The following is a 13,197-nucleotide window of genomic DNA, read 5'->3' on the forward strand; positions in this document are numbered from 1 at the left end:
AAAAGAAAATAATCAGCAGTTGAAATTCTACAGTTGATCCTTCCATTCATGATGGGGCCCACCTATTTGGGGCATCTGGATTGGCATATGGGTGGATAAGCTACTGCCGATGAAGAAATGCAGAAATTCCATAGCAGTCTAGCCCTCAACAAAAAAAAAAAAAAAAAAAGAAGACCAACTAGCAGAAGTACATGCATCCATAGATCATGTAGGAAAGTGAAAGCAAAATTCTCATAAAAAAAGGAGTTTGACCAAACAAAGATAATGAATAAACGGATTATTAAAGGAAAAAAACTGCAATTCTGATCAACACCCAATTCATGAAATTCAAGCTTTTGGAAACCAAGATTCCTATTGAAATGAATCAGAATATATAGAAAGCTTATTTAGGGACGCAAAGGGTACCCACTGAAAGTTTTTCACACAGTAAAATCAACCAGAACTCTGGTACATCTGATAATTAAGAAAAGAAGACAATAAAAGAAAACAAACATACCTGACAAAGGACTAGCAATTTCCGCCAGACATTATGGCGAGGAAAAATAATAAAAGTCCATTGGATGCATTCTCCACGATTGGAACACTCTTCTGAATATATCCCGCAATCTGATTTAACATCTCAATCAAACCCCCAAGAAACCCAAAACCTACACTCCATGTAGAAGCTAAACTCAAATCTCAAACCTTACACAAAATCCTTTTTTATCATTTGCTCTCTCTCTCCCTTTCTCTGAATTTGAATTCTCAAAACAAACACTCCAGTTAGCTCTAGATAATCAAATTAACTGAAATATCGACGAGGTGGTGCAAAATTCACAGTCGTGCACCTGACTTCACCGGATTCCTTCACCTACTATAAACTGCTCTGATATCGAAAGAATAATCGTCCTCTCCTAGGTAGCAATTCCTGAGCAAGCAAGGTTCAAGACCAAATGAGTAAATATGAGCAATGATTCAAAAAGAGATATCATGAGGAGTGTGTGTGTGTGTGTGTGTGTGTAAAGGAAAAAAGGCAGGATATGCAGATACATTGATACGTAGATCGTGGCAATTTCAAGTCATCTTTTAAATCTCGACAGGACCCTGACCCATTTATGTAGACAATTTAAAATGCACAGGAGAAAGGTTCGACCAGCTGATTAGACTGGACAAACCACCCAACCGGACAGTTAGATTAGTCAGTTGACATGGCAGCCTGGGCGGTTTCCGAACCAAAACAGGTTTATATGAACCCAGCCCCATTTTTATGGGAACATCCAGTCCAATCAGGTTCTGCCATCCAGTCCGGTCCAGGTTTTTAAACACTGATTTTAGTCCATTGCTTTTTAATGCGTGGGCCTACATGATGAGTGTGGCTGGACTAAATTTAAGGCCGGAGCAACTACATAGACTGATACATAATCTCAGACACAAACCAGGTTGGTACATGCGGTAGTGGTGAGCATAGAAAGGCCTGAGATGGGCCTAACAAAGCTTTATCATGAGACCTACACATTTACACCATCATTCCAGCCATGGCAACAAGAAAGAGCAATTCTAAGATGAAAATTACACAAACGCAAGGATGAAAGGTAATATTCATTGATAGTAGTTTCAGCAAATTAGATTACTCGGAACTATTTCCCCTCCTCTTCATCTACGCTTTATCCCACTTCATTGAGGTAGGCAACATGAATCTTGTTCCGCCATTCAACTCAATCAAGGGGCCAGTCAGTTAAGAACATAGTCATCAAGTCTTACACCCTCGCATGAGTTTGGAATGTCATTTTGTTCAGATTCATGATGAAAGTTAGAGCACAAGTTCGACACCGGCTGCCAACCAGATGCAACCCTCATTTGGGCTGGGGACCGGCAATGAGAGTACAAAACTCCCACAGGGGCAATGTAATAGACTATAACATAGTTTGATTACAATCAATGCTATCTAAGAGTCTATTACATAGGTTTATTACAATCAATGAATTGGTTACAATCAACGAGTTAACTATTCTCTCCCCGTAAAAGAGACAAATCCATCAAAGGAACAGTTCATCAGTGCTAATGAAAGAACTCACCTCTATTTGATTGTCTGTTGCTAACATCATAACCACTCATATAACCAGCTGAACCTTTGGCTGTAACATCCGAAGCGGCATTTCCAAGTCCATAACCAAATGAACCAGGCCCATCTAGCTCAGAAGATGCAGACCGCCAAGTGGGGTCCCCATAAACAGAACTGCCACCATATAGATCTGCATAGGCTCCATCATACCCGCCATTCGATGCAGTATATGATTGCGGGGCACCCCCTGCCCCGCTGCTCCTAGCATAACCACTCCCTCCCAATCCATAACTGTTGTCACCACTTCCATATCCGAGATTTCCGCTACCAAAGCCAGAACCGCCAGCCCCACCTTGAGCCGAAATAGGAGACGAACCCCAATTTGTGCTACTATTTCCAAAGGCTCCAATAGTGCCACTCCCAGAGCCACCCATGTAAGCTGCCGAACTCGTGGAACTCGTAGTGTAGTTAAGTCCACCGCTTCCCCATACATTTCGACCCGGTGAGTTTAAAAGGGACCCACTTCCTAAGTTACCTCCACCATACCCAATAGCATTACCATATCTACTCGAATTTGGACTGTAATAAGGGTTCAATCCCCGCCCGTAGCTGAGATTAGTGTTGAAATTTGCAGTTCCTCCATAATTTGGGCTCAGACCAGGTTCAAAATTCATACCCATTCCGTAACCAGGTGGACCAAATGGTGGAAATCCACTCCGTCCACCTGCAATTGGACCAAATCTACTGTCCATCCTCATTCCATATCCTCCAACTGAATTTGGATTAAACCCTTGAGTGTAACCATTAAGGAAGCTATTGACCCTATTCATGCCATAGTTATATCCACCCAGAGGAGACCGACTAGGCCCCGGAGATAACTCTTTCGGGACAGCCCGCTTGACCTCAACCATCTTCCCATTCAGTTCATGGAAGGTTTTCATCAAGACTTTCTCCACAGCGTCCTCCGAGTCGTAAGTGATGAATCCGAACCCCCTCGGCCTTTGGGTGTTGTGGTCATACATCACCACAACATCCGTTATCGTCCCAAACTGATCAAAGTACTTCTTAAAGTCACTCTCTGTTACTGTCGATGCCAAGCCTCCTACGAATATCTTCTTTGTTCGAGCTGGGCCAGGCGATCCATGGATGCTACTGCTGTTTCTATTCAGAATATGCTGATCATCCCTAGGAACAGCCTTCTTCGCCTCAACCTGAAAATTCATCAAATTCGGAACAATGGAATGAAAACCCAATTCTAGAATCAAGGATTGAATGCTCGATAGTTCATGGAGTACAAAGCATAATAACAAAAACTCAAATACAGAAACGTGATTCGAGACTCTCATAATGCCACGAAAGAAAATTACCATCCGACCATCTATTGTATGTTTCTCCATGACCACACGCTCTGCAACGGCAGGATTCGCAAACACAACAAAACCGAATCCACGGGCACGGCCTGTGGTCCGATCCTTCATGATCACAGCCTCCACCACCTCCCCATACGCCTTGAAATACTCCTTGAGACGGTCCTCGTTCGTGTCCCACGAAATCCCACCGATAAAAAGCTTACCGAGATCGGATTCCATTTCTCTGCAATCCCCAAAACGAATGAGACCAACATTAAATTTCCAAAACCATAATTCTCATTTTCCTTCCATTTTCTTAACAGAATCACGAACCGGATTCAAAATCAAACACGAGATTCTACATCGGATCCAATCCATGCCATCCAATTCGACAAAATAAAAAATACCCAAATGAGATAAATGCCTAATCAATGGGAAAAACCAAATTCCATAATCCATTAGATCGAAACAGATAGAAAACATACCTTGTTCGAGAAACCCAACAGGAATTCGCCGGAATCGGATCGGATACGAATTGGGTTTTCTCCGATTCAATCGAGGAACGTATGATCCTTCATGGATCAATCCAACAATCCTTAAAAATCCAACAGCAAATCGAAATATGAGAAACCCAAAAAATAAAAAATAAAAAATTCAGATTTCGATGTCTTTAGGAGGAATTCTACAACGGGAGAGGAAATCCAGCTGAAGCAGACAAGAATACATACCGATTGAAGAGACCCAGATGCGGAATCGAGGAAATCTAAGATCTGGGAGGAGGTATTAGAAGAACAGAGGGCGTGTTCATCCTCCCAAAAAGGCCCTCCCTTTTCTTTCTCTCTCCTCTTCCACACTCCTCCTTTTCTTCCTTCAATTCCGTTTTGATTGAATTAAAAACAACGATAGAAAGATGGAAATCGATATTAAATAGAGTGTGTAAGAGAAAGAGAAAGAGATTGGAAAGACAGGAATACAAAGAGAAGATTGAAGAGAGAGGCTTGGATCCCTGGTCTTAGAAATATGTCAGAATAGGGTGAGAGTTCACCACCATTTTTGCAATGGGAGCACGTCTCATGCATCAACGGCTGTCCAGGCCTCCAAAATCCTATGATCCATCTATTGTTCTACCGATGGATGGTCATAGTAAGTTCAATTACCGATTATTGGATGGATGATCAAGGTTGAAACCTGATGGGTGAATCAGACGGTTGAGATCATCCAACTTAACTGCTATGCTCTATCCATGATGATGTCATTGCATTGTATGACCAAAAATACTATGTTTACAGCAAATGGCTGTTTTGAAAATGGTGGAATATTGCGTGGCAATGGGTGGGGTGGCTCAGGCTGCCTGGAAGACCCGAACCTGTAGGCTCATGGCTTGAGCCCGTAGACTTTCCCAATTGATTGAAGTGGGCTTGAAATGTAGCCCTGGTGTAAAGGCTGGCTGAGCCCAACTGGGCTTGTTACCCCCAATGTTATTAAAAAAAAAAAAGTGAGCCACTTTTATACTAAAAAGAAACATGGATTAAAAACATTTGTGAACGGTCCATTCACCATATATGTATAGTTTAATGGCACTCATTCAATCCGGTCATATTTCAATAATCTAAATTCTTTGTATGATAAGATTCATTGTAGGTGGAGAAAACCCAAAAATATTCCTAATAAAATAGAGAGAGAGAGAGAGAGAGAGAGAGAGAGTGAGAGTGTGTGTGTGTGTGTATGGAGGAGATTGGGGTCCTTACTCTCGCCCCGGTGGTAGACTCTTAGGAGTTTCAACACTTGGTCAAGGGTTCGAGTACCCATAGGTGGTGAAATTCCACTACAGCGTGAGTGTGTGGGGGTATGTGTGCCTGTGTATAAAATAAAATAAAAAATAAAATAAAATGGAGGAGATTGCTAAGTACAAGCTATTCCTGATGAATTAAAAAATAAAAAAGGTTAATAAGCCAATAATTGAATTACTTGAATTCCAAAACATAAAAAAAAATTAGTAATTTTAACGCTCCATAACTCGTAAAAGTGTTTAAACCCATGTTCATAGTATTGGAATCATTACATGTATTATTGGTTGGTTGGAATATATTGTCAATATTATTATGGATATTCAAAAATATAATAATGAAATTATAAAACATGGAGAAAATTGTGAAATTTCTCAATGAAACTTTAGGAGATGATAAAATGAACATATTTATATATTGAATAATCAAGTAATTGTAAAAAAATATGTACACATAATAAGTTTCCTTTTAATGGAAACCTAAAAGCATGTAAGGGTGACTCCGGGAAATATGGGGAAATTTGTGAAAATCTTCAATAATATTTCAGGAGATACTAAGATGCATACATTTGCATATTTAAGAATCAATAACAATAAAAAAATATGCATATTTAAATATTTACGAATCCAATAATAAGTTTTACTTTAACGAAGGTCTAAAAGCATATATCCTTGACTCATAAAACATTGTCCAAATAGGGAGAAATGGTGGATCCATCCATCCATGCATATACATACATGCACATATATGCAAGTATAAATTCATGATTTATATATCCATCAATCAATCCATCCATCCAACCATCCATGCATCCATGAATACAAACAATAAACATGCACATATACACATGCATAATCCATCCATCCATCATGTATGCAAACACACACACATACATACATACATCCATGCATGCATTTAACAATACAATCAAGCACCCATATAAGAATTTAAAATTAAAAAAATAATAATAATAAACAAAAATTTGGCAACATCAGCACATTGACAATCCATTAGCAACACTATCAAAATAGCGTTGATACATTGGCGATACAAGCGACACCTGAAATGTACACTGTCGAAAACATTGATGATACTTAACAATATATCACCTATACTTAGAATTTTTTATAATATTGGCAATATTATCCATAATATCATTGATACTTGAAGCAATGTACGTTTACAACCTGTAAAGAGTTTACAGGCCATTATAGGCATCCGAATAACCCATATGATGTCTTTATTTGTAAACCATTAAACCATTTACAACTAAAAGATTTTATAGGCATCCAAACGGCCTCTTATATTGGCTTATTTTAAACCATTGATCATTTAAATCTTTTCCTTATAAAATTGGACCTAGCTAGGCTAACATTGTAGAACTAGTTTGGTTGAGGTCATTTTCAGCCTGCTTAGGGCTATAGCCGAAGGCACATCTAGGGTTTAGGTAACTAAGGCTAGGATTGAGACCCCACATGTGGACTAGGCCCAGGATTGAGACCTCATAAATGGTAGCATGTCTAAAATCTGGATCATCCAAATTATGAGCCAATAGATTGATGGGTTAAAGCCTAAAAATCACATTGATTGGATAATAAGAACCATTGGTTTCATCAATAAAATTCGGACCACTCACCACATTTTTCTCTAACTATCCATTTAAGAGTTGCAAATTGAATAACTAAGATCATTTCATCAATGTTAATAGTTGATTCTCTATCTTTAAATATCTTACCATTTAGATTATTAAAAAAAAAATTATATACTAACGATCCTACCATCTGGAATGTCCAAATTTCATTTTGTGTGCATTTTTACAATAATGACACCCATACTCCAATCATATGTAAAATGGTGGTAAACTATCATTAAAGTATTCAAAGGATTTAAAAAAATAAATTCTCTTTAAAACTCTTTCGGTAGTCCATGGGACTTTCTAAATCATACTCAAGATTGGAAACTTTTTGAATCTTACTCACAGATGCCACTACCACATAACTTGGTGATTAGACATATCCATGAGTGCTCATACAAAGGATGGCAACTTTACAATCTCAACTATCAAATAGCCTTCGGAAGGTATTGATTGTCTGGTTTATGAACTTCTGCTCATAACACCTTGATCCATAGCTCAAGTGGTAGACGGAGTGAAAGATACCTCGTTTCAACACTGACGTCTTGGCATCGATCCCTAGTGGGGGTGGCTAACGGTGAAGTGTCAACTGACAGTGGGGTGTACTAACAAGCTAACATAAAAAATTTAAAAATAAAAATAAAATAAAAAAAACTTCTGCTCATGGAAAATGAAATTTCATAGTCTAATCCTTACTTGTATACAAGTGATAAATGTGCATTAGAACTGCAATGGTCATCGTGTAAACCTTACCATAATTCAAATTCCAAAACTCATGTAGATTGGGTAATCCAAACCATCGGATTTGAGAAACTTTGTTTGAGACTACTATATATTATTAGCATTTTGTACCTTGAAAAGTCAAGGTTGATTTTTACAATTGACAATGGTGGCCATGTTTTGGTAAGGACATGTTGTTGGGAGCCGTTGCACAAAACCTTAGGATCTAGCCTCCCAAATAATACCAGAATGATGGGATAATAAAGCAATGAAATAAATCAAAGCACAAACCACACGACACAGGAGATTTTTACGTGGAAAACCCTCAAAGAGGTAAAAATCACGGGACCTCGTTCAGAGCAACAATTCACTATGAAGTAGAACATTACAACTGATCACAAGCATATACCGCTTGGATCAAACCTTCTTCACTCACGCATGAGTGGATGAACAATAAGAGAATAATGAAACCAGAGAGATCTCACCGATCACGAGGACATAGAAGCGTTGAGACGTCGATTGCGACGTAGATCATCTCTTCGAGCAGAATTCTCCTTTCCACAAGCTTCCTCTCTTTCTCTCTCTTTTCTATTTCTCTCACCTTTTGATATCCCTAAAACCCTTTAGAAACCCTTTGTATAGCTTTAGGAAACACCCTTGTACCCCCTAGAATAGCCCTAGGGACCCCTATTTATAGTTTAGGTAACTCCCTTTCGCAATTCTTACGAAACCGCCTCAAATTTACACAGTCCGCACTAAATTCGGACTGAATCTACGTAACCTCGACTAGTCGAGCAGGGTCCTCAAACGGTCGAGCGGCCCACTCGACCGGTCAAGCCTGACCCTCGACTGGTCGAACAGTGCAGAATTAACACAATTGGTCGCTGGACTTTGAGTCGAGTAAGGCCTCGCCTGGTCAAGCATCACCCACGACCGGTCGAGCGAGGCACTCAACCGGTCGAGCTTAAGGAGAAAATCCCCATCACATGTAAATGTTATAGTATGTAGGTTTACATTAATAGTTCATGTAATCATTAGTTTAAGTAGAGGGTTTTCTTATTGTCCTTAGAGCTTGTTTGGATAGCAGGATTAAATGGTACTGAATTGCATTAAGCGGAATTAATATTATTATTGCACAATGATTATATTTTGGGAAATACCATGTTATTTTGATCATCCAATTCCACGTTTGAGATCAAATTCTTCTTTTAGGAAGAAAAAAAAATTGTATTAAGTGAAACCTGTGTTCGATGGGCCATGGAATTGTGATCAACTGACCAAATTTCATAACTGATGTTGGTTATCTATACGCACATACAACTTGATTGTCACGCATGAGGGGTGCATATGGATGGATAGCATGGATAAAACACATGCATCAATGTGGAGCCCATAGATTTAGTGGGTTTCAAAATCCATAAAAAAATCTCATTGTATCTCCCACCACGACCAGATGATATGATACCAGGATTAATCCAATCCTCCCCATCTTTTCAAATGGAATTTACATTTGGAAAAATTCAATTTTGTACCAACCTAATCCCACGTTTCAAACGTACCCTTAGTAACTTAAGTTAAGCACAATGGCAAGGGGAAATTGTGTTTTGTGGATCCATGTATTTGTTGAGGGTCAAATATTGCATATTAGACCCCAATTATTGCCTGGATTTACAAGCATGATACCGTTTAATGACCCGATTTAATCGTATTTGTGATGCAGAGTATATTTACGAGCATGGACTGGAAAGGATGCTAAAAGCATGGATTTAAAGCTCAGGCATCACCAAGGCATTAGACGGGGCCCCATGGGACCACGATCGAGGATTTACACATCAGAGATAAGAGAAATTTCAGCCACTCATCTTAAACAGGCCTAAAAGACGTCCAGAATGCAAGATCATAGGGTTCCCACCATCTGATCAGTTCGAAACTCCATATGTGGCCTGAGGACCATAAATTAACCGTACACGTCAAATTTCAACCCTCAGATCCCAATAAAAGTAGCCCAACGGACAGATCAGCCACCAAAACAGTGATATGGGGCCCACCTGCTATAAGGATACGCTTTAAATTTGGTCCCCACGATTAAAATGAGATGGAAAAACGGATGGATGGAGCAGATGTCTCAAAAAGATCACAGTGGACCCCACATGTACACACTCGTGTACATATTACACTTTCACCGGCCACGCACCGGATTTTCCAAAGTCGGTCAGCGCACGCTGACCGACTCAAATCTCCTTCCTGCGCGAAGACACCAGCGGACAGACAGAGTCCGTCCGGGCTTTGATTGTAGGCCCCACCCATCAAGTATTTTGATAATCTAAACCATTCATTCGCTCAATAGGTGGGGCGTAACCCTCACTTAGATGTCCTTCTCTTCCCATTATGCACACACGTGTAAAAAAGTGATCAAACGCAGGATAGACGGTGGAAATATTTGATACGGTGGGCCGCACTAAAATCAAGAAAAAGTATACATTTCTAATTGGTTTTTCGCCATGAGTCGAATGAACGGAGTGGATTTACTGTTGGACATTGTTCCTGGGCCCCACCGACTCTCATTCAAAAAACGGAAACTTACCGTTTCTTCTGGCGTGAAACAGGGGTACCGGTTGATCCTTGTGGGCCACCATCATGATTCAAAGGTCCGACCTGGACCGTCCAGTAGATTCCGAAGGGGCCTGTGACCATTGCCTAGGTGACAGAATCTTAGAAGACAGTAAATATCGTTCTCAATCATCCAAACGGAAGACCGACGGTGGAGTGAAAGATCAGGTGGGCCACACTGAATGTGAATGGAATCACGCCATTCCCGACCAAAAGTTTGAGGGGAATGCAATTAACGGAGTGGATTGTTCATTGAAACCCGATCATGGGCCCCACCAAGAACAAGCGCAAGACCGTTTCGCAGCCTCCGCACGCCGAGAAAACCGGCCGCTGTGGGCCATTATGTGATCAAATACAAGATCGGATTGATTATCCAAACCATCCAAAAGGTGGATAGGAGGGTTTTTACCCTTCTTATGCAGTTGGAATTCGCGGAATGGATGACCATTCGTCTCGGATTCAGTTCAAATGCAGGATGTTTGTGCGTTTTTGCTGCGTAAAACAGAGATTTTGCAGTCCATTTTTTTGGGCAAATTACAATGCATAAGAGAAGTCGGTTCTCTGACTCCAACAAACCTTCGGTCAACAATTCTATAAATAGGAGAAAAACGGAGGAGAAAGGGGACCTTGGAAAGCTGGGAGGTGAGCAGCGATCGGTTTGGGCTTGGACGATTGCAAGGGAGAGAGAGAGAGAGAAGATAGAGAGTTCGTTCCTTTTTCTTATTATTTTTATTTTACTTTGTTTATTTTATTTTTAAGAGATCTAGCCATCCATGTCTGGCTGAACCTCTTAGCTAGGGCTAAGAGGTGAAGCTTGTAGTCTGATGGGAGAGACTTTGCTTGTGCCTCTTGTTTAGACTGACTGATGTTGATTTTAGTTCGATTAAAAGGAATACTTTCAGTTTTTTTAATGATTTGTTGTGACTGAAATTACAATAGATCTGCGATGGCTTTGAGTATTTCTTCCTCCTTTTGATGTTTATGACGTCAGGAAGCCCTGTTGTTCACCATCGTCTCATGGGCATGGTCGGATGACGGTACCCTTCCTAACCTTCATGTTTTGTTGATTGATTGGTAATTAGTTTAATTCTGTTATTTGCTTTGTCTCCTGGGCATGGTTTGGTGATGGAATTCATTCTAATTCATATACCTTTCATCTCATGAAAACTAGATCAAGTAAGTTCAGTTTAATCTCCATGATTCTTGATGCAGGCATAAGATCTCCCTGATCTCTACAAGTGGATCCTCTGAATCCCTAGTTTCCTTCCTCTAAATTCATTAAGTTTTAGCTTAGTATTTCACTATTATTCCTCAAAAATCATTCGATTTAGATTTCATCTTAATCTGGTTCTCATTCTACTTAGTTTCAGATAACGTACAGGTATCAGTCCCTTGGGATTCGACCTCGGTCTTACCTAGTTTATTACTGCATCACAACCCTATACTTGGGGAGTGAACAGTATCTTATTTATTGATGACTACCTGGTGGGTTTTAGGATGAACCTATTGTTATTCTTGTGTAGTTAACCTCTGTGAGGGGACTAATGATGAGTTCGGATAAAAAGCCTCTACCATCTAGCTCAATGATGAGTTAGTGCCTTTGTCCTACCTCACATAGAAGGGTGAGTGTTCATGGCTATGAGATCTTGTTATCAAACTCTTTGTCCTACCTCGCTTCCATGTGATGCCTCAACAAGGCTAGAGGAATAGTAAAAGCATGGCAAGAGAAAGAGATTAAAAATCGACAAAGTATTCATAGGTGAATTGGAAGAATTAGCATTGTTGACAGTTGTTGAGGGAGATGATTGAGTGGTAGAGATCAACTGATGTGAAGGCGAGAAAATGTTGTGAGTGGCTATGAAATTGGTGTTATAATTTTCAAAATGCAATAGAATGTAAAAATATTTGAAAAAAAAAAAAAAAAAAAACTAGATTTAATTAGTTTTAATTATAGAATCCCCATCCATATTTTATAAAGTTTATATAATAAAAAAAATAAATTTACAACCAAAATTATCTTTTTAATCAATATCGTCAAGTCGGATGAAGAGTAAATCTAGATCCTCCAAATTAGGTCACTCATCAATCTATATGAGATGGAGGAGAAGGATGACACCAACATGCCAACCTAGAGTAGGGCTAGGCGAGCACATGAGAGTCCTTTGATTCAAACCTCACAAATGGGATGTGTTGACGTATGGAAGGAGGGAGGAGAGGTGGTTCTCTCTCCTCTTCTCTATTCTCCATCTTTTCTCTCTCTATTGGTGATGCCCAATGGGGCTTAGGATGACTAAAGCTTTTTTTTCTAATCCCTCTACCATAAGATCTATTTATAAAGAGTTGGGGATGAAGGGAAGGCACTAGTTATAGTGCTCCACCATCCTTCAAACTTTGGTACGCCCTGCTATATCTAAAATTTATGGTCTAACCTAACCATGTACCTAAATTGAATCAATCTCCTCACTCACCTTAGCCACTGTTCTTAACCAAATATCTTATAGAAATCCAAAGGATGGATGGATTAACATATCTTAACCATTGGGTATTTATCGGCTTGATTTAAAACAAATCAACTGTTAAAACTAAAAGTTAACCTTTAAAAAACTTCGGCTAACCATGAGAAAACTTAACTGCACTGGCTGGCTTGAAAAATACTTAATGACTAACCCAAACCATAAAATCAGTCCAATAATAATATCTCAAGTAACTGGGTGAATCCCTTGTCGGATCATGTGAGCCTCAACCAGACCTTAATACATGCACTCAACCACACCCCACATGTCGATCATCATATTTACCTTGTAAAGTGAGCCAATGTATATATCATTAAGAACTTAAACTCCATACATGACCTTAGGTTTAAGGATTAGTCAAAGCTGATACACACATAAGTTGATCTGGTCTAAGCATGATGAATCTTCTAATATAGAGACTTAAAATTATCCGCAAATGCAAGTATCCAGTGAGTCTAATGACAAGATCCCATATTCATGGAGCACTCACATCTATGTTGAGTGGGCAAAGGCACCATAGTTGTCAAGCCTAATGGAGGAAACC

At 39.5% G+C, this 13,197-nt stretch overlaps 1 protein-coding gene across 2 annotated transcripts; it reads right to left on the bottom strand.

Annotated features, from left to right (window-relative positions):
- Positions 1-354: 354 nt before the first annotated feature.
- Positions 355-4,377, bottom strand: LOC131228954 (heterogeneous nuclear ribonucleoprotein 1-like). 2 transcript variants are annotated; one of them, XM_058224790.1, is made up of 5 exons: positions 4,119-4,377; positions 3,876-3,985; positions 3,409-3,634; positions 2,055-3,252; positions 355-907 (listed from the first exon to the last, which is right to left on the bottom strand). In XM_058224790.1, the coding sequence occupies exons 3-5, from the start codon at positions 3,628-3,630 to the stop codon at positions 894-896; spliced, it is 1,434 nt and encodes a 477-aa protein (XP_058080773.1). In that variant the 5' UTR covers positions 3,631-3,634; positions 3,876-3,985; positions 4,119-4,377; the 3' UTR covers positions 355-893. The 2 variants fall into 2 exon arrangements, with proteins under 2 accessions (XP_058080773.1, XP_058080774.1); XM_058224791.1 differs by having other exon boundaries at positions 3,409-3,748.
- Positions 4,378-13,197: the final 8,820 nt, after the last annotated feature.

Source organism: Magnolia sinica, chromosome 16 (assembly GCF_029962835.1).
Source record: "Magnolia sinica isolate HGM2019 chromosome 16, MsV1, whole genome shotgun sequence".
NCBI classification, from domain to species: domain Eukaryota; kingdom Viridiplantae; phylum Streptophyta; class Magnoliopsida; order Magnoliales; family Magnoliaceae; genus Magnolia; species Magnolia sinica.